The sequence below is a fragment of the Thunnus thynnus genome, chromosome 19 (assembly GCF_963924715.1).
Source record: "Thunnus thynnus chromosome 19, fThuThy2.1, whole genome shotgun sequence".
NCBI classification, from domain to species: Eukaryota; Metazoa; Chordata; class Actinopteri; order Scombriformes; family Scombridae; genus Thunnus; species Thunnus thynnus.
In genome coordinates, this window is record NC_089535.1 from 3,742,702 (window position 1) to 3,765,375 (window position 22,674).

The window sequence follows — 22,674 nt, forward strand, 5'->3', positions numbered from 1 at the left end:
TCTGAAAACGACGCTATGAGAGCGCTGAGAGTGAACCAGAACAGTAAAGTTGCAGCCGGACAGATAAACAATGAGCTGAAACTCACTATAAAGCTCCGTAAAGCCGAGAGGAGCTGCAGAGTCACTGATAATTCTCTGTAGGTTCATCACTACGAGTCAAACACATTAAACACTGACAGATCATCCATATCACAAATATTGATTAGTGTAGCTTTCATTTTTCCCCCCACAAATTCACATAATGTCATGACGTTATTCCAACAGCCTTTAATTTTTTTATATTAGCACCTCTTTGTGGTGTGTTTAAGGTAAAAGCTAAATCTAGTGATCGGTTGAGAAAATGAGTGGAAAGTGCTAAAAATATTCTATCAGCAAAGTAAACTCATGTATCCTTTATGTGTTTTGTAATCAGAGGTTGTAACTTTGTGTTTATTATGGTTTTACAACAATGAGAGACGTGGAAATGAAGCCTCAGTAAAAATACTTTTACTGTATTCATGCGTCTGACTTTCACTAAACAGTGTTAATTATCTGTTGATTAAATGTACAAGCAACACACATTAACAGCAGAATAGACAGAAAACTGACCAATATTCAAACAACTGTATTCAAGTTGTTAAATTTCAGTTAGTTAGTTGGTCATTTTTGGATCAAGTCAAACAATCAAGTTGAATTAGTGAAATTCAAACACCAAAATTCAAGATAAAAAACTGAACTTCCAGGCAACCAGTCGATCAATCTGTTTACATTCTGTAAAAAAAACCCCCAGGATGTGTAGATTTTAACCAACTGGAAGTTTCAGAGACGATAATTTAAACCACATGAATTCAGAGGAATGTTTCACCCTGATCCACACTGAGTTCAACTGAGTACGTCTGCGGAAAATAGTTGTATAATGTCTTCTGTGGTTCTGGAGAAGCGTCAAGAGAAAATAACCATGTGATGATGTCAGAGTGATGTCATCATAGTTATCTCAGCACAGGATCGGAGACTACAAATTTATAAACAGAAACAGACTGGAGGTGTTGAGCAGCAGAAATCTAAGAAAATTATGCTGTTGAGTTGAATTATGGGAAATGTAGGCTGAGTGTGACCCTAAAAGTCAGGATATCTCAGTCTATGCTGCTTCGATTTGGATGAAACTTGTGAGTCTCCCATCTTTATTGAAGTCCATTTACTGTAAATAATTTTTAATTAATTTTTAATTGGCAATGTGGGTGTATGTGCTGTGCTGTTGTGTGTAGCTTTGTATTTTGTATGGTGTGTTCTTTGTGGGGTTTTTTGCTTTGTACTGTTTGTTGTTGTGCTGTTGTATGTTCTGATTATAATGGACTACAGATGCAAATTAGCTTCAAGCTAACTCTGGTGCAGTGCATCATTTATGCTTAATACTGCTTCTTCATATATAGTAGTGATCACATTTCATAATTTCAAAAACATTTATTATTATTATTATTCAATTAAATTAAATGCAGAGTGTATTAAGGACATAGCTCACAGGGGGTCAAGAGAACAAGAAAACAACGAAAAATAAGTACATATTTTTTTTAAGTAAGTAATAAAAAAGTATTGTTTTATTTTTTTTTTTTTTAAATATTCATTATATATAGTATTTATATATATAAATACATAAATGTTTCTTGTATTTTATATATTTATTGATATTTATTAATTTGTTTATTATTTTGACATTTCTTTGCTTCCATACTACAATCTGTTGAAATAACATTTAATAAAAAGCTAACTAAAATGACAAAACAAGCATGAATTTCCTTTGGTTTTTTAGCCGTCTCATTGGTGCCACATTGAGCTCAGCAGTGAGAGGAAACGTTGCAACAGTCTGTATAATTCATGTTGATCTTTATTTTATTCATAAGGACTGCTGAGAGAAGACATGAAGCCCAAAAAGAAAAAAATCAGGAACTAAAACCTTAAAGCTAACAAAACCAAAAAACTAGAAACAGCTAGAAAACTACCAGAAACTAAACATTAAAGGCTTTTAAGATAAACTAGAAGCACAACAATCACATCACTGGTGCCGGAGCTCGAGTGCAGGCTCCGTCCATTACATGGCAATAAGCTAATTTGCGCAGCTGATAAGGGGAAAAAGCTCCTCACTAGATCAGGAGATAAAGCAGGAAAGGGTCAATCAGGGCTCTAAAGGAAAGTCACTAAGCGTCTAATCACCGCTACACTCACTTTATTCACATAGGGCTTCCACCGATACATCTTAACCTGCCTCTGCTGCAGGAAACACAAACGCAGCACAGAGACAAAATCCTCACTGTGACATGTGAGAGTTGGTGTTACAAGTTACAACAGAAGACAGAGACACTACTGAGCCAATTTTACACTCTAGTAATTTCTTAATCCAATAATGCTGAAACGGTGCCAACCTTTTTATCTTTTTAAAACAAAGCAATTATCTACTTGTGTTTTTACCAGTTCCAAACCAGTTTTTACTTGATTTGTTTGAATTGTTTCTTGAACGGTTGAAACATCTCAAATATCCTGCATTTCACAAAGAAAAGAGCAAAGATTAAAGGCGAGTAAAATCTTTTTTTTTGTAGCATTTGTTCCATTACGACTCCCAGGTTGGGAACCAGCTGATTAGTAGATCAACTGAATAACGGATCGACAGTAAATTACCATGTTGGCCTGAATGTAAAACAAGGAAATTACAAGGAAAAATGATGTATTCTTTCTGAATGCAGCGAGTACCAGTGTTGAATTATGGGTCGTTTGTAGCTTTAACGATGCTCTGCTAACGAGTTTCTTCAATTCTGTTTATAGAGACGAAATGAAACCAGAACTTCTTCTGTTCCAGAAATAAGAAAAGAGAAGACATATGTTATAATTAAAATGATTAAACATCTCGACTCAGAACAAAAACTTTCTCAACAGTTTGTTGTGTTTTTTACTCCGTATCTTAAGACAAGGATGAGAGTTTTTGCAAAAAAAGATCTAATATTGTTGTTATTCAGTATCTCTGTTGTTTCGCGGCCTCTCTGTCCCATCAAGGTCACTCAGGTCTGCTGACCAGTTGTTCCAGTTGTTCCAGTTGCACAGGGGAGATCATCCCTTTGCAGCTGTAGCCTCAAGTCTTAAAACATATTTCAGTTCCTTGGCGTTTAACTCCGTATGTGAGTGTTTTGTCTTTTTGTCTGTTAAACTTTTTATTGTGTGGTTTATGGTTTTTGTTATTTTGATTGTGCACAACTTTGGTCAACTGTTGTGTTTTTTTTTTTAAATTTGCTTTATAAATAAATTTGAGTTGAGTTATTGAACCACATTTCCCATAATCCTGCTGACCACAAGACGAGTCAACAGGCTGCAAAGGAGAGGCCTGAACGGTGTCGTTTATAGACAGCGAGGATTAAAACTAAAAAGTTGAAAAAGAAAAGACATCAGAGAAGAGCATCGTTGTATATAAATAATATATATATATATATAAATAAACTGCAGGAACATGTTTCACTTTTACAGAAAGACAAATGCAAGAAACGCTGAATGAGAGATTGTGTAAATAAGCTGCTGTGACAGAGGAAGTGATGTCATAACTTCCATCTGTTAAAAGTCAGTCGGTAGTAAAAAAAGTGTTTCGTTATCTCGGTTTATCCGGCTGTTGACCTGGAAGAAAAAAAGTCCAAAGTGTCTTTACAGCAGAGACACAGCGAGGAACTGAATCACCTGTCAAACAGCTGAGAAATAATACTGATGCTTCAAAGAGGCTGACAGGAGAAAGTAGTAGACGTATTTCACTTTTACGAGAGAAAACGCTTCAAGAACGAGGACTCTCTTCTCTTCAGATTAACAGTATCTCAGGGAAACGTTCCCGACAGTACGAGTGGAAAAGTGGAGGTTATCTCATAATGAGGGTCGTCTTATATTCAGGCCAATACGGCGAATAGTAATTTAAAAACTGATTTGAAGAAACTGCTGAACATTTGCAGGTTGAGGCTCTAAACAGAGAGGATTTACTGCATCTTTAATCTTGCTCTCTTGGAATTTGTGACATTGGACATTTCTTATTATTTTATAGGTTGTGCAATTGATTGAATAATCCCCCCAAAAAATGATAGTTCTCAATACAATAACTCACTTTTTCTTTACTCTAGTATGACAGTTGTGAGAAGAGAGAGGATGATGATGTTATTTCTTATCATACGTACCGTGGAGTCTCGTCGTTCCTCTACGGGACTGTCTTTAGGCGTCAGGGTGACGGCGAGCTCCAGGGAGCCCAGGTCCTGATCCGGGTACTGAGGGTCCTTCAGCACCAGAGTTACAGGTATCGTCCTGTAACACACACACACACACAGATATGACAGGTTAAAGGAATAGTTTGTCATTTTTGAAGATACACTTATTCACTGTCTTGCAGCATAAAGACTGCATCACTGATCCCAGTCTGTCTGTTTAACTCCAACTGGAATTAAACTGCATTTTTTCATCTACGACAGCAACTACTGCTCTATAAATCTCTTGCTCTGTGTTCTCCTGGTTTTCAGTTCAGCCTTGTTGGATCCTGCTACTCTCTGACATAAAGAAGACTGATATATTATTATATATGACATCATTAGATTATTAATAGTGAAGCATCAGTGTTAGAGCAGCATGTTACTGTTGTAGCTGCTGGAGGTGGAGCTAGTTTACACTACTTTATATACAGTTAGCTAGTTTAGTCCACTGGTTCCCAACCTAGGGGTCGGGCCCCTCCAAAGGGTCAGCAGATAAATCTGAGGGGTGGTGAGATGATTAATGGGAGAGGAAAGAAGAAAAAACAAAGTTCTGATACACAAATCTGTTTTCAGTTTTTGGACTTTTTCTCTAATCTTTGATTTTTGCTGAAATATTGGATCATTTGAACATTTATTGAAATGAAAGCATGTGAGAAGTTTAGAGGGAAAAATCACTATTTGGTGGAGCTGTTAACAACTCATAGACATGTGAAACGGTGTGTAAAGTCATGATGATACTGTGAAATTGGAATTTCGGCCATGAAATGTGATGCTAGTACCGAACTAGCGAGAGATAAGAGAAAACATTATGCAGGTCAGCTGCTCAGCATCGGCTTATTATTAAGATTTATTCTCAACATTTACTCATCTTTTATTGTTGCCTTATTCAATTAATTCTTTTAAAGTAGGTTTTATTAAAGCTATAATAATGTCTAAAAACAACTAGACCTATATTATATATTTTACTGAGTTATGTACTTACATTATCTCAAATGTTTCCAACAATTTTCAAGCCCAGAGAAATCAGTCATTTTAATCAGGAGTGTACACACAGAAGATGCATGCATCGGTGTTGTGGTTGTAAACACCTACAAGATAACACATCTGAGTTGCAGTTGTCTACCGGATACTCATATTGTAACATATTCATAAATCGACTTATATTTTTAGAGCTTTAAGCCACATTTTTATGATAACTTTTTAGATCTTAGTTGGTCGTTTTTAACTGCGACTGGTTTGAACTGGTGCTGTGAATCCTGTGTGTTTGTCAATTACCTGTAAAGTACTTGAATTGCATTCAACTTGCATGAAAGGTGCTTTATAGAGTTTGATTGTTACAACTGGACTAAATTTCATTGAAAAGTTGAAGTTTCGTACATACCTCTGCTGCTCCAGAGACTCCACGTACAGGTAAGCAGAACCCATGAAGTCATCTAGAAGGCCAAAGTCGTAGTCAAAAACCTGCAGACGAGCAACAAGCAACAGTTCATTAAGAATTCATATTTAGGAGGCTTTCTCTTCTCTTGTTTCCCGTCTGCTTATCTACTATCAGCTGTCCATTAAAGGAAAAAAAATACAGAGAAGAATGAATTTTTAAAAGCTGTGTGTGTGTGTGTGTGTCCAAGTCTTTACCTTTACATACAAAGGTTCACTCAGACAATCCAGTATTAAAGTCGTCTTTTCATCCCACACCGGGTTGAGGTTTTTGTGGATGGTTTTGCTTCTGAACACCTCCTTACCAGCCAGCTTGAACTTGACGTACGGATCACTGCTACCTAAAAGAAACAAAAAAGTTGTTTGCATAAAAACAAGAACAGAAAAGGAAAAAAAAAAAAAGAAAGTGTAAACATGACTCTACCTCCTCTGTCTCGGATGGCCAGGTTGTGTCCTCTCTTCAGCTCGATGTCCAGCTTGTACATCCCTGAGCTGGGGAGGGCTGCTTGCTCAACGGGGGGCCCTGAGGAGCACGGTGCACCCACACCCTGTTAGAGGAAACAAATGCATTCATTACAAACTGACATCTGTCACTCTCTCACCGTACAGTCCAAACTCTCACAGAAACCTCACCAGCATTTTTTAAAGAAAGAACTAAAAAGGTGTTTCAAGCCGTTGCTAAAACGTTGCTTTAACTACTTCTGTCTGCATCCACCGACACTGACTGAAGTGTCTCACTCAGCTGCGTCCCATGGGGTGAACACTGACAGGAAATTACAAGAAAGCAGCTTCCTCCCCGACTGATCACAGTGATTCTGAGCTGAAGGGTTTTTCCATTCTTGTATAATCCTCACTTCCATTGCAGCACCATCATCTGTGTAGCACCTGTAACAAAGCAGAAACTGAAGATACATCGCAGACGTTCACAGCCTGGATACTGCTGCACTACGTGATGCAGATGCACGAGAGGATGAATGTTTCTATGAACACTTTTCTGGACATTTAGGAAGCAGTTTTGTTGTCTTGTAACAGGCTGCAGAAACTCTGTAAAATCAATAACCTCAATTGTAACCACAAACTATACACAAAAACCAGAAACCTCAGCCTGTGAAAGTGAGAAACTAACCTGTGTCAGCAGTCATTAGCACAGAAGCAGCCAGAGCGAAGCAAAGTGGAAATAACATTTTATCTTTTAGATTACATCTGAAAACAGCTGCATGCACCAAAACGACACTGTGAGAAAGTTGCAGCCGGACAGATAAACAACGAGCTGAAACTCACTATAAAGCTCCGCAAAGCCGAGAGGAGCTGCAGAGTCACTGATAATTCTCTGTAGGTTCATCACTACCAGCCAAACACATTACACACTGACATCTGATCCCAGTGTTTATGTAAAATTATTGATTATGGCAGCTTTAAAAGGTAGAGTCAGCGATTCTAATCCAATAAACTTTGCGAACATCTCCTCATGGTCTGATAACTGTCTGTTCTGTGTGTCCATATACAGCGCTGGCTCTGTAAACGGGCATGTAAACAGCAGGTCGGACCGAGCTACAAAACACTACTCCGGCCGATCAGCAACAGCTCATACTCGTGCTAAGGACAGGGGGAGGGGAGATGGGGTGGTAGGAGGAGCATTAGGAGCAAGAGGGACAGTAAATCTGGTGTTGTCCAGAAGAAGAGAGGAGAAAAGAGGAGAAGAAGAACACAAATTAAGGAAAAAGTTGAAAGGCCTGAAGACGGATGTGGAGGTTGCTATGTTCGGACAGATGGGTAACGTTAGTTTTACTATATTTCACATAACCAACACCTGCCCACAGACGTCCAGCTTACTGTCTAGTTTACCAAGATGTGCTGTTGTTGTGACGTTAGCTTTAGTAGCAGGAGAGTCTCTGCATGTTCACTTCACAGCAGCAACTGTAGCAACAGTTTGTTAACCCACAACCTTGCTAACGTTAGTTACATTACGTGCTGTGTAGTTGTTCGCTCTATATTGTGGTGTTTTATAGCCATGAAGACCTAAAAACACAGGTTTACTAGCACATTGGGATAATTTGGATTGATGCGTAAGTTGAAATGCTATGCTAAGTAACGTTAACTTCCTTGTTAGCTTAGCTGCAAACCTACTGTGCTCTTCAGTCACTGTAGCTTTAGCTAACTCTTGCTAGTTTTTACTCCGTTGTGTTTTGGGTGCTGTGTTGGATGGACAGATTGATGTACTTTAATGATCCTAAATTGAGAAATTCTTGTGTTACAGCAGCAGTTATCCAGTAAATATACAGTAAATATACATATCAACACTAGAAAATAAACAACAAATAACAATAAAATAGCTCAACACAAGAATATAAGAAAAAAACAAATATAAAATATAAACATAGGATAACATACTATATACATAAGACAAGTGTGCAGTTATTGAAGTTTTTAAAGATGCAATGTGGTAGAGTAGAAGTATAATATAGTATTATATAATATGTGCTTACATGTCATTCATTTGATGATGTTTGATGCGAAAGAGACAAATATTTCTGCACCGTATAAGGCTGGAACGTCTAGAGAATCTCCACTGCCGTTTGTCTGAAAGGTGAGATAAACTGTTCTAATTGCATATTTGGCCTTTGATTTCTCTGTTTGACTGTTTTAACCTCATAATCTGTTCAAATTAACAGGTCTGTAGTTTTATTTAGAGAGCAGAACATGAAATCTTTATACATGGAAGCAGTGGAGGAGCTTGAGAAGAGCATCTTGTCTAGTCTCCCCTCCGTCTCTCAACCCATTATTTTTCCTGAATCTACCTTATTTGCATTTTGATGGTTGGCTGATGTCTCATGGATCAAAGATGTTTTGTATACAGAAGTTGATTTCACACATTGAGGGCCGCAGACAGGAGCCAACCCACACCCTGTGTATTTCCTATCACCATTTAGACAGGAAACAGAGTGATTATTAGAAATGAAGAACATTATTTTCCAGCAGACAGTTTCTCTGTGGCTTCTCACACATAGACGTGACTGTACTTGATTAATTTAGCAACATAAAATAACACCCTACTATTCTCACTATATTTTCAGTCATCAGTTATTTTGAATGGAGGACACAGTCAGTGCAGATGCATTCAATGACATTACAAATGCCACGTAAGTCGCTGTGTGTTTTTATGAAGAATACACATTTGAATGACTTCAGACTTGCTAGTTGAGTCTGGGAGCTCCTCCTACGCCCTTCTTCCTGGCTCCTTCAGGTCTGAATGTAAATGCCCCCCCCCAAAAAAAAACTTCCTGCCTTTTGTTTCCATTTGTGATTGCATTTGAATTAAGTTTTTTTTGGTCTTATCTGCATTGACTGGGAGGATATAAGGTGGTATCCGGATGAGGACACAGAGGATTTGGAAGCTTTCACTGAGGAACTGATGATCCAGACCACAAACCATGCATTTGTGTTCAGTAGGTTTTCTATCCTTTGCTTTGCACTCAGTCCAGTAATGGTGTGTTAGCTGTGGGGTTTTTTTTTCATGACTATTTATGTCAGCAGGACTGGTGGGGCTCTGAAAACAAACATCTCTCTGGATGCTCTTCCTGAAATTAGCGTTGAAGATAGAGTGCATGATAGTGAAGATGATGCAGCAGCAGACATGCCATCATTTTCAGGCACCATAAAAAGTTATTTGTGAATATAATCGGCCATCCTGCATGGATCACAGATCACAGCTGCTTGAGACAGCTAGTAGAAAACCTCCACCTACCTGTCAACACTTTCAAGACTCTGGACCTCAAGACCAGACAATACTGTGGTGCATCAAAACCATTTGAAGTTGTGATACAGTCAAGGGGCACTGCTGTAACTACTGAATGGGTCATTTTCCTGTCTCAGTATAGATCTCATATGACTTTTCATTTGTAGGAAAACATAGTTGAAAATTACAATTTTACATAAATGTACTGATGATAAACTGTATTCCAGATGTGTCCTCGAGGTCACATTGTGTGGAGGTGGACTTCCCAAACCACTCTGAAGTATGGTATGCATATTGGAGACTTCCTTCTGTCTACCAATATCCTTTTGTCATGAAACAACTATGCCGAAATAGCATAACAGGACCGTGTTCTACAGGATCCAGGACCACTACTGTGTGGACGCAATCAATGAATTCTGGGAAATAAAGCAAAGAGACATTATTGCTCAGCTACAGTCCAAACAGAGTGTAGTGGCACTGGATGAGTTTGCATTTTAAACATTTGCTACCACTTCTTATTTTGGTCAAGAAGAATTCAATGTGCACACCTGCAGTGAGGTTTGTCACACAGCTCTGATGGTTGACTCTGTTACAGTTTGTGATAATGCCCTTTTAATTCTGCATTGGCTGGATGGACAGTCCTGGATTATTGCATGTATTCTGCCACAGAGAATGACACAAAGAAGATATTCTACATAACCAACACTGACAAGAGGGAGACTGAGAGAAACTCTGCTATCATGGAGAAGGAAGAAACATTTGAGACTCTTCATCGACAAGTCAAGCTGACTGAAATATACACTGATGCTCATTCCCAGATTTCAGAAGTGTTTGTGTAGATATGGTTGATCTAACAGCGATATATCTGCCTACTGGACTGTAATTACTGTGTCTTTATGTACTGGGTTTGTGTTTCTTGTATTTGTTCTCTCCATACAGATCCAGCCAGGAGGAAATTCAAAGATAAGGGGGTTCAGAACTCCCTTTATGTGTGGCACAGCTCAAAAAACCTTTCAAGAAGACTATTAGCAGTAAGTTCATAAATTCTCTTTTTCAGGTTTAATACATTTTTGTTGTATGTGCTTTTATAATCTTTTGAGATGTCCCTCCTTTGTGATGTTTAATTTTCCATTTACGGGCAAGCCAACAGAAGTGAAGCTTCATCCTCTGGCAGTGGAGTAAAGACATTTGCAACCATTTCTGGTACTAATGGAAGGTGGCTACAGATGGCTATGACAGCTTCTTTGTAAGTATTAGTGAAAGCATATTTGGCTTGTGGATTGCAACTAATCCAAAAGAGAGTTTTATTTGATTGATCACATACTGTAGACATGGTGCACATGGCCCTGTGTGTGTTTTAATTATCTGAATGAGTATTTCCACCAATAGCTAATTGGCATGTATCACAAATGGTTAGATTTTCCCTCACAAGTCTGTGCACTTCTCTATATTCTATGCAGGCCAGCATGACATATGCTCACACGCCACAGAAGTTGACATTACTCTTCCAATGACTTGCATTTTTTCATGCCACAGGAGAGCATTCATGGGCACTAGGTAGCTGCTACCATGGTCCTCTAGTTGAGACCAGGGACAAGGAGTGGATTGAAGTGGATTGAAGTGGATTCTGTGGCCCATCAGAAACTTGCAGAAATAATTATGGATGCACAATGTCTCAAGGTCATCCCAAAGTATCGGCATTTCAGTAGTGTATGACTGAGCTTTTGTGTTTGTGTATATATATATATATATATATAAAATATGGTCTGTTGACCATATATTGATTACTTGGACCTCTTTCATCCACTGAAGAGCTTTTGAGGACACAGGTCAGCAGAGGAATAGGTGAGGCTTGGCTTGAGTCTTTCAATAAAATCAGCACAAACTGTACTTGCTCAACACTATTGGTACATTCTAACTTTCTATGAATGTTTTTCATTGTACAAATTTGGATCCAGTGTCACACCAAGATATTTAAAATCAGTGACTATGTCAATCCTTTCACCTTTGGGAATATCAGCGATAGGAGGTTGCACCATGCCTTTTGTCTTGTTTACATTTAGACTCATATGATTGATCAAGCCAATGTGTGATCCTTCCCAACGCAACTGTTAGCTTAGCAGCTGCTAATTCAGCTGTTTTTGCGTGTGTGTATAAACACCAGTGTCATCTGCATACATTTGCAGTTCTACATCGTGACGCTGTTGAGGGAGATCATTAATATATAGGCTAAATAATAGTGGACCTAACACTGACCCTTGTGGAACACCTACTGTTAACTACATGTTACTGGACAGTGCATCACAAACTTTAACACATTGTATCTTATTAGATAAATATGAAGACATCCATGCCAGTGCTCTAGATGAAAAATCAAATTTAGAGAGTTTTGATATTAAAACATCATGATTGACTGTGTCGAACACTTAACGCAGATCATACTGCGTTGTGGTTAAATGGTTAGTCTGAATAAACATGTGTATGTATAACATTTGGCATCATGCTGTCACCTAAGCTAAAAGGTAAGTGGAGCAAATATAATTAACTACAGCAAAGTAATGGTACAAAAAAGAGCAGCATATTTCTTCACTTTAAATAGTCCAAAAACAATCCAAAGGCGTCCAGCAGTGATAGTGAGTCTCAGGCTGTTCGCTGTCTGCCCGCCACCTTTTTCTCCTTTAAATCTGGGTTTGTTTATCTTGTTAAAATGAAATGTTCTTAATGAGCTCTAACCCTTTAAAAACTTAGCAAGGTTTGCAAGGAGATAAAAGCAAACGCTCTGCACAGTGAAAGCTCTGATGGCTCTGATTCTGAGGCCAGACTGTTAAATGGAGCACAGGAGACCGAAGGCAGAGCAAAGCTGAAGAATCACGTCTTTATTCTGGCTCGAGTGCAGGCAAAGTAAAACTGAACTGAACACCAGGACTTAATTACAAACCAAACTGATGAGAGAATGTGGTGCAGTTGGAACAGGCTGGGAGCTAATTGGCTGAGGAAAGACACAGTGAGTAGGGCAGGGCTAACAAGACTGATGCAGGGCAGCTGTGGAGCACAGAAACACAGAAGGTAAACACAGAGCAAACAGAAAACCAAAAAAAACCCCAGAAAATACAATATAACCATGCACAAACCGTCCCAGAACTCACATGAACACAACTCAAATAAGTGCACAAGTCACAACGAGCACACACAGCCGAATAAACTTGACGTCAACATGAATAAATCAGTCTGTCAAGCACAACACAACAACACAAAGCAAACTGCAGCTCAGAATAACATAACTAGTGTTTCAGTTCACTTTAGCACTTAGTTCCAACGACAGTCAATGTAGAAAGCAAAAGTAGCTCAAGTGGTCCTTAAATATAATCTGTAACCTCTCTTATCTGTGCTTTTTCCCACTCAGTCCAGTCTAAAACAGGCAGAGAAGCCTGAGGGCAACTGGTGGACTGGTGGAGGGACACAGAGCCAGACTGGGATGGAAGCATGACACAGAGAGGGTGTAACAGTGTCTGAAACATGACACATCAATAATAACACAAACACAAAGTGCTTAACGTAAAAGTTTCAACAAAAATCAGGTTTGAAGGCTGACAAATACTCTTTTTTTTTACAATTAACCCAAAAGTTCTGCTCAAAACTAAATAATTACCAAGTACATGAACTCGAGTAGATAACTGAGGTGTAACCTTATATCACCTATTTCAAAAGCATTATGTCAGCTAACTGAGATAACAAGAAATCAGCTACAAACATTATGAAACACAGACGTATCTCCTGAGGCTGAAAACGTGAACGGTGTGCCAACATGTGCACTGGCAACACTGTGAAAATTCCAGTGGGCTGAAAACACGGTAATAAAATAATTGAGACCATTCTGTGTTGTAACATGAGGAAGCAGGATGGCGTGGCTGGCTGCGTGGAGGAGGGCTGTTGAAACGTTATGTAGTCTCTGTCCTCAGCTCTGAGTGTGACAAGTGGGGCAAATCCAGTTCAGACATGATGATGTTAAATAAGGAGATAAAGTCAACCAACGGGGAGAGGATGAGGTGTTCCAGGTCAACTTAATGTTACTTCAGGGCAGCAGTAAAAGATGAAAACACTGACGTATTATCACCCTGTAAAGCTGTTTTTATGAGGTAAACACACAGCAACATTATCTTTCATTTGTGTTTGTGTCCATTTGGTGAGTTTAAAGGGATCATATTCTGCACATTTCAAGATTCAAGATTTAGTTTTTATTGTCATGTTTCTTGTGTATTTGTATACACACAAAAAAACGAAATGCTGTTCCTCCAACAGAAAGGATAACGTAAGTACATGTCTCAGTTGGATGTAGACCGTGCTTGCATCTCAACAAATGACCAGCACTGATGGAAGAGTGAGATAATCCATTTTGCTGTCCAGAGAACATTAGGCAGCATGATTGTTGCCGGTTTGTATGGGTTAGCAGTTAGCCTAGCTTGCACTCCTCCACGCTTGCCCAGCTTCCACGTCCTGTCACATGTCTATATTTATATTCTGGAATGTCTTTGCATGATTTCCAGTTAAAAAAAAACTCCTTATTTATCTTCTACTGGTCCTTTATGCAGCCCCTCAGTTCAGCCTCTGTCTGAAACAGGCTGTTTTAGCTCCTGTCTCTTTAAGGCCCGCCTCCTGATGAGCCCACTCTGTTCTGATTGGTCAGCTTCAGGAAGCTGGAGGCTACGTAAACAAACTATAGTAGCAGGATTTCACTTCTTTTTGTCCTTCTTTACTCCAAATGTCAACTTGTCAAATCCATCCGTACAATATGATATGAAATATGAGAGCGGGCAACATGAACAACACATGGAAACCCCTTAGCAACAACCTTAGCAACGACCTTAGCAACAAAGACTACAGAACAGTCAGCCGATAATCTGACGTCATGATGAAGAGGAAGTAGTCGTAACTTTGCAAACAAAGCGTTCAGAGCAGGTTGACGCCCTGGGTTTTGTCTTACAGGGAGCATTTTTAAGTTTACCTCAAGTTTTGGAAGTTTGACCATGTTTAACATCCGACATTATAACAGTTTTAAAGATAATTGAAAATCACAAAAAGCATGTCCCCTTTAAACCTTGCTTGGCATTTCTGCACTGCAATTTATTACCACTTACACAGATACCCAAGTATCTGCAATAAACTATGTTGATCAATATATCAGCTACCTCTTCTTGGCAGGTGTATTTTTGAACTTTGGACAGAGCTAGGCTAAATGATTCCCCTGCTTTAAGTCTTTATGCTAAGCTAACATAGCCTTCTAGCTGTAGCTTTTCACTTAATGCACAAACTAGGTTAATATCAAAAATGATTGAGCATATTCCCCAAAATGCTTTAAATGTGAGGACTTGTGGAGGTTTCAGACATGAGCTCAGTCGCCTCAACTTGTTGTCTTCTCTGTTTCTTCTTCTCTTAAAACTCTGCCAGTCACAGTTTTTATGTGCGTGTTTGGTAGCTCTCGTGTAACGAGCCGACTTGTGGCTGGGGAGTTTAAACAATGCACCAGATTTTTCCTTTGGTAGCTGCTGGCAACCTCAAAGAGAAAGACAGCTGACAGAAGCAGAATGTGTCTGCATAAACATCCAGTCTGAGGCGGCTCCTGAGGTGTTACTTTGCCTCTTGTGATGATAACGGCTGCGGTAGGTTTTACTGCTTCATCGTGGCACAGCTCCAAAATGCCTTAACTCACAATACAGTTCGTCTAATCCCCTCGGTGGGCACGAACAGGGAAACAGATGAGGGCTGCAGCCAAAACTGCCAAAAAGGCCGGTATAGGGCTGAGTCACACAGTTTAACAGAGAAACCAGGCTGTTCATAGTTAACAAGCTGCTTACAGAGGATTAACTGTCTTGTGGCACTAAATCAGGAAGCAAAGTGACCAAACTGAGAATAGCATCAGAACACATACAATCCCATCAGCTACACGCTTATTTTAGGACTGTGTGTTTATGTTTACACATCTGTGCGTGCGGCCAAGGCTTCAGGATACAAGCCAACATACCTCAGTTATTCTGTGAAAGAAGGCAATTATCCAAAGAAAATAGACATTTTACAACTCAGAGAGCACAAGTACTTCAACTAGACAGCGACTGTGTGATATTCTCTTCCTGTGACTGCTCAATGATTCAACGCTGTCAGTACTTAATCTTTTCTGTCACACTGCCACAAGATCCTGAGCCAGAGACTCTCACTGCTGTCTCACAGGGTTATTCTCCGACTCCTTCATCTCTAAATCATTTTAATATTGTTTCCTCGCAATTTAGATTCGTGCAGCCATGCTAGCAGCTCTGTGAGGCTGCACATGAGCACAGAGGTGCTTTGAGTTAATGAGCACTAAACACCAAGCACAGCTGAGGCTGATGGGAAAGTCATTAGTTTTGATATTTGATCATAAATCAAAGTATCGGACAGCTGAAAATATTGACCAGATAGACCAGATGTACTTCCATATCTGTGGTGCACCGTGATTTTATGATGATGAAAGCTGTATATTTTAACCCTCCTGTTGTCCTCGGGTCAATTTTGACCCAGGAGGACAACAGGTGTCATTATGTGCTGTCATCAAAAAAAACTGAAATGGTTTCAAAACAGTATCCTGACTAAGAAACTGTGAATTATTTTAACTGTAGTTGAGATCAGAGAAATATATGTTGATGGATTATGGCAGACTGGTATATGTAAAAGTTTAGTCAGGGTCAATTTTGACCCGGGAAGACAACAGGAGGGTTAATTACACTGTATATGTAAAAAGACCAACTGGGAACAAGAGCTGAAAATTAGCAATAGCTATAAAGTCTCTGTGCAGCACGTCAGTTTCATGCTCTGTACTGGAACTATGTTAAATTGCATCGTCCCTACCAAATAAAATCAATGAAAATAATAATAATGCTGTTAGATGAAAACTTAATGGATCAGCAAAGTTATTATAATTCCTCCTCTGGGCAACATGAATGTTTGAACCACATTTCATAGCAATACATCTAATTAGTGTTGAGATATTTCAGTCTGAACCAAACCGATGGACCAACTGACTGACTTTACCATCATTAAGCCACATCACTAGTGGATCGAAAATAAATAGAACAGATAAAATGTTATATTCAAATTAATCAAAAAGGTCAAAAACAATCGAACAAAGCCAACTTCATGAGTCGTCCAGCAAAAAACAGTGACCCTAACCCTAACAGTGGTGGTTAAAACTGAAGCAGCAGAGGCTGAAATATCCAGACTTTTATTCACTAGTATGAAATAAATTAAATTCTCAATCCTTCATATCTCATTATGTAACTCCACAGTGTCTTTCATTTGATCCTCCCTGCCTGGTAACACCCACGTCTCTCAAACGCAACGATAAGTCAGTTATTCAATTAACTGCTTCATTTTTCAAGCAAACATGCAAACATCTTCTGGTTCCAGCTTCTTAAATGTGAGAATTTGCTGTTCTTCCTTCCAACATGTTGAATATCTTCAGGTTCTGGTGTGTTGGTTCGACAAAACCAGCAGACTGAAGGCATCACTGTTGGCTCTGAAGTCAAAATAATAATGAAAATAATCATTAGCTCTGAGCCTGTTTGCTCCTCCAGAGCCACAGAAGATGCTTTAAACCTGTTTTTACAGTTTCAGCAGACTAGTAAACTGACCTTTATGTGTAAAACTGGTCAAGTGACACTTGAACTTGAAATTCTTTGAACTACAAACCTCAAAAGTCTGTCAAGAAGCACACAGCAAGTGATCATTTCAGACACTGGAGAGGGAGGCTAAAAGAAAGTCAATAAAAGCACTGAGGAGAGTAACAGATCTTCATGTCAACAGCAGACCGCCTCACCGTGATGGTCAAACCTCAAGGGTCCATTAAAATCAATCCTGTTGCCAATACGGATCTGTGGTGATCGATACAGTAACAGAGAGGCAGAAGGAGCTAACAGAGGAAAGGAGTAATGTGTTTTAGAGAAATACAATCTCACACGTTCTCCTCATGAGGGAACTGTACTGAAACTCAACGAGGCTGTAATTTGTGAAAAATTGCAGAAGTGTGACAGCGTGAGCTCGAGTTAATGTCTGAAAAGGCGTCGCTGCAAAGGACAAAAACAGCGAAATAAGCACCTCATGTGTCTGTGATCTTTTGGGTAAATTTATTCATAATCTGCATGAAGTCTTCATCACAGCCTGTATGACTCACCTGCAGGAAAATCCTCCAACCCCCACAAAAAAAGAAATAAAAAAAGAATAAAATTAAATAAAATCACTGGTTGTGTCGTCTTTTGAGTGTTTTATATCTGGAAACGTCTTCAGCAAGTATCACTGCAGCTCAAACAAGGACTCCTGTATACAAATATAAATCTATGAACAAACTTTTACTCCAACGACCTATTGCACTTAAACATTAAACAGTAAATTATTAGTATTATTGACAGTCAAAAGACAGAACAAAGAAAGGTCTGGTCTGTACTCTTCTGTAATATGACAACATTCAATACAAATATTGGACAAAAATAAATTAATAAATCAAATTCTACTAGAGCTGATATATTAAATATTGAATTTAAAGATATCAAATGTGAATATTTCCTGGTTTCTTTAGTCTTCTATGACAGTAAACTGAATATCTTTGGTTTGTGGATAAAACAAGACATTTAAAGACGTCATCTTGGGCTTTGGGAGAAAGTGATCAACGTTTTTCATTATTTTCTGACATTTTATGGACCCGACGTCTGATGGATTCATCTAGAAAACAATAGACTGTAGTTACTGGTTGGTTTTTTTTGTGGTTGTATAATTGAGGAAGTGGCAGCACACATGTGAGTCTCTCTGCAGAGCTGAAACGACCAACAACATAAAGACTTCTTCACATGCACGAATAGCGTGACAGTGCAAACCGTGCACCGCTCTCACTACTTCCTGTTTGTAAAGCAAAAGGAAGTTATACTTTATTAGTGGTTGTTTCAAGTGGGCGATACTAATGAAAGTAATGCTCCACTTCACAATTTCAGTTTTTCTACTGTGTGTTTTTAAAGGATATTTTTGTTCACTAATTTTATAATAATGTCACCTGATTTCCTCCTTTGCTACCATCATAATCACTACGACCACTAGAGGGCGCTGTCACTGCAACGTAAACATGTTTTAGATTTGCTAACACAATTTTGTTGTCATGCTGTTGTTGTTTTTCTTGGGAAGGACGGTCTCGTGTTGAGGCAGAAGCACCCCTCCTTGTGTTTCCGTCTGCTCAGACCAGCTCGCTGGCAGAGAATCAGACTCTCCAAAATCCGGCTTACTTTACGCTCAGCTGGAACGGCGCGGATGCCTTCATTATTCATTCATTCAAATCTTATGACACAACGCCAGGGTTTCCCCTTTCTGAGCTTTTCCACACACTAGAGAGCCGTTCCAAAAGTGATTTACGTTGCATAAATGAGGACTGATTACTTTTAGATTAACTTAAATTACATAAATGCAGCTTTTTACTACGTACGAGAGCTCAAACTTACTAATTAGTCTATATTTACAGCTGGAGCTGATATCAATGCAGCTGCAGCACCAGCAAAATACATTAAAGGACAGTCAGGAGCCCAGATGAACACTAAAAGAGGTTTTTCTTGCTGTAATCATTCCTCCTGTTCATACGGACCATTAGATCCCTTCATATTGCACTGACAATATAAATGATGGGGGCTAAAATCCACAGTCCTCCTTCTGTGCAAAAATGTATTCATAAGTTTAAATGCAAATAACACGAGATAAAAACAGAGCTGCACATTATCTAAGCAGAAATGAAAGAGTGATGGTGCTCACCGACAGCAGCCGTCCACACGTGGAGGCCAGCGAGAAGGCGTCATCGCAAGAGGAACAGCGAAATAACCCTCGAATCGCTAGACGGGTGTCAGCCACCGGGGCCTCGCTGATCAAGAGATCCAGGGTCGAGGAGGACGAGGTGGTGGAAGGTGGAAAGAGGGGAGTCGGGATGTTTTTTTTAAAATAGAGCAACTATGAGGGAGACATCATAGAGACGATGAGGATACATCCGCTTCAAGGTAAAAAGAAACTTCTGTCAGCTCAGAAAGTATCTCCCAGGAACAGAGCGGCAGCATAGAAGGAGTGAGTGTGGCAGAGTGAGTGTTAAAGCTGAATGAAAGAAGGAGCAACAGGTCAGGAGGAGGGGAGGAAGATGAAGGAATCAGGTGCTGGTTGGCCTGATTATAATCCTCCTCCAGAGGAGTGAGCCTGACTGACAGGAGACAAGTCTCTTAAGGTCACAGACAGATTTAAGGCCAGTCTAGTGTCCTAAAATACAGACCTTTAAAAAAAACTGTCAAAGAAAACTTTATGTGTAAGGAAAGATAAATCAGTGATGCTGCAGCTGGTAAAGGATGAAGGGACGTAGATACTTCCTGGTTCTGTAATTTAAATAACTACAGATCCACTCTTACTCAACAGTATGTCCTGTTGTTCACCGCCTATGTTTAGATGAGGATGGTGATTTCTTTAAAAAACAATATATCATCATTGTTTATTCAGTATTTCCCATAAGCCCACTGCAGGTTAAACATCAAGGCTCGACAGACGCACCGAAATCATGAGAGGTCTTTAGTTAGTTCAGACATTTCTGTAACAACAGCAGCACAGAGAAGACTGAACAGAGTAGAGAGCAGAGATTACAGCTAAAGAGATTTACAAATTATATGAGAAGATTGTGTTGGAGGGTCGTTGTGATTTTTCTGTTATTTATGTCGGATGTTAAACATGGTTCCAAAAACTTGAGGTTAACGTCTGTAGAAATGCTGCCTGAAGGTGAAAAGCTCTTCATTTCCTCCTCGAACTGACATCAGATTGTTTGCACATGCCCACAAACGGCCGTCCGTTCAGTCGCCTTCGTTGCTGAGGTTGATCTACAGGTCGTTCACGTCGTCCACTTGTGAATTACAGATCGGATTTAGACTCGAACATGTACAGATGTGTTTTAGAAGTGAAATCCTGCCATTATAATTTGTTTCTGTAGCCTCCTGAACGTCTGAAGCCGACCAATCAGAACAGAGTGGGCTCATCAGGAGGCGGGGCCTTGAAGAGACAGGAGCTAAAACGGCCTGTTTCAGACAGAGGCTGAACTGAGGGGCTGCATAAAGGACCAGTAGAAGATAAATAAGGAGTTTTTAACTGGAAATCATGCAAAGATATTCCAGTAGAGCCCCAGAATATAAATATATACCTGGAAATATGCAGAATATGTCCTATTAAAGGTTTTGGACTGTTAGGCAAGCAAACTGTAGACATCACCATGGCCTCTGAGAAATTGTGATTGCTATTTTTTTCAGTATTTTTAAACCATTTCACTGACTAAAGGCAAGAACACACTTGATGAATGTTGAGCCAGTTATGAATCTGATTTAGGCTGATGGGAACGAGTCGGAGCTGGACTGTTCCAGTCTGGGTCAGCTGGTGTTTACAGTCAGCAGATAAAATCATACAGTGTGGGATACGTACCACCTTAGTCATGCGGTTTATGCTCCTTCCTCACTGTCAAAGACTTTAAAAGCTGGTGCAAGTTGATGGAAACAATCTTAATATGTGGTCTGTTCAGTCTCTGTAGGTTTCAGCCACTTTCAGGAGAAAAAAAATCGGAAGATTAACTGATAATGACGAAGTGTTGTGAAGTGTTGCAGCCGTTCCACCAATTAACAAGGTATCGATTGTAAAGAGCAGCAGTGTAATCATAATGTCCTCAGAACAAATGTAAAGTCAACAAAACTAATTCCAAAAAATGTTTATATGCTTCAAACACTAATAATTACCATTGAAAGTCCAATTTTCATCTCCTGCACCGACAACAAAACTTTACATTCGCCTGGATGATGATACATAACAAAAAGCCACTCAGCATGTATCACTAAGACGCTGCAATAACCGCACAAACACCCTGAAGTCATAATGCTAACCTTCTCTGACAAGGATGAACAACACATGAGCTGATAGAAAGAGACAGTCGAGTGCGATTCAGTTGCATGAACGCTCAAACACACAATAACACACAGATACAAATAGTTGTTGACAGTATTATCTAACCTCACGACTATTTGTCTTGTGAAAAGAAAAAAAAAAACAGCCTTAAAGCACATGAGCTGTTTGTTTCCACACAGAGGAAACTCAATAAGAGACACATCTTCAATAACCAATCAGCCGTTACGCAGCATCCTCATAAATACGGCTCAGACGGGGACTTACAACAAATCACACTGTTCAATAACCTCCAAATAATGACTCTTTTTCTTCTGTTGCTGTGTTTGTTTAATGTGTTTTACAGGGACGCGGGTGTTTACAGGGACCTGTATACATGAGCCATGAAGTAGACAAACACTGCAGCTTCCGCCTCCGTAACACCTGACATGTGACCCGTACAGGTCTGTACAGGTAGACGACAGCGCCGGACGTCCCAGAGGAAAACAAAACGGCAATATGATCTTCAGAAATGTGAAGGAAAAATCACTTAGTCTTAATGCTTATGATGATCTTATAGTAGTAAACATCATCATATCTGTGACCTTTTTACATATAATAATAATACATGGCATGTTGCCCTAAAATTAAGGACACAACATGGATGAACAAGAGAAATATAAACAAAAAAATATTTAAGTTATACATGTGTCTACAGATACTTGCCTGCAAAGAAAATCAAGTATCACAATATATTTTATGAAATATCTCAATATCGTAGGGATTAGGGATTATTTTTCATAAATAATCATCAGTAATGTGGATATAATGACTAAGTGGCATTAAGGCAAATAATGAAACAGCTACAACAGTCTGATAAGTTCAGAAAATGACATCATTTTACTGTGACGCAGCCTTTAAAACCAGGAAAAGACAACATTTCTGCCATATCAGGATATTACTGAATCCAGAATATATGACGATATCTACTACTCAACAGTAATGTATATTTGACATTTGTAGTGATTTAACTTTGCAATATTTAAATCACAACTATCAGGCAGTTGTCAAAGTCAGTTTCTCTAATTTCCTCCCTCGTTTCCTGGTCGGTTTCTCCCGCTACACCACACGCTACAGTAAATACCAGATCTCTCTCCAGTCAATCACTTTTTGGCAAAGCGTCGTATCAGTTAGATCCCCGAAACTTGGCTTAAACGACTTTGCACCACTTGAGCCTCCCTTCCTAATTACGGATGCTTGCCAGTTGTCCTTCCAAAAAAAGTGGTGGTGTCATGGGGATTATTTTTAACACATTTAAAC

At 39.2% G+C, this 22,674-nt stretch overlaps 1 protein-coding gene and 2 long non-coding RNA genes across 7 annotated transcripts in view; 2 read left to right on the forward strand and 1 right to left on the reverse strand.

The window, feature by feature from the left end:
* mctp1b (multiple C2 domains, transmembrane 1b) overlaps nt 1-22,674 on the reverse strand; it is a 41,310-nt gene that overhangs the window by 16,642 nt on the left and 1,994 nt on the right. For 4 of the 5 annotated variants that reach the window (XM_067573913.1, XM_067573912.1, XM_067573911.1 and 1 more), the window contains exons 2-5: nt 6,097-6,220; nt 5,871-6,013; nt 5,620-5,699; nt 4,173-4,296 (exon numbers count right to left, since the gene is read on the reverse strand). In XM_067573913.1, coding sequence (XP_067430014.1) covers nt 4,173-4,296; nt 5,620-5,699; nt 5,871-6,013; nt 6,097-6,220 — 471 coding nt within the window. Of the gene's footprint in view, nt 1-4,172; nt 4,297-5,619; nt 5,700-5,870; nt 6,014-6,096; nt 6,221-6,305; nt 6,660-22,674 lie in introns of those variants that run through there. The other variant, XM_067573915.1, reaches the window with a different exon arrangement.
* Nucleotides 8,577-9,324, forward strand: LOC137170491 (uncharacterized). Its single transcript, XR_010924616.1, has 3 exons — nt 8,577-8,812; nt 9,033-9,118; nt 9,207-9,324. It is a non-coding gene; the product is annotated as an uncharacterized lncRNA (long non-coding RNA).
* On the forward strand, nt 9,361-11,672 carry LOC137170490 (uncharacterized). Its single transcript, XR_010924615.1, has 3 exons — nt 9,361-9,527; nt 9,636-10,654; nt 10,945-11,672. It is a non-coding gene; the product is annotated as an uncharacterized lncRNA (long non-coding RNA).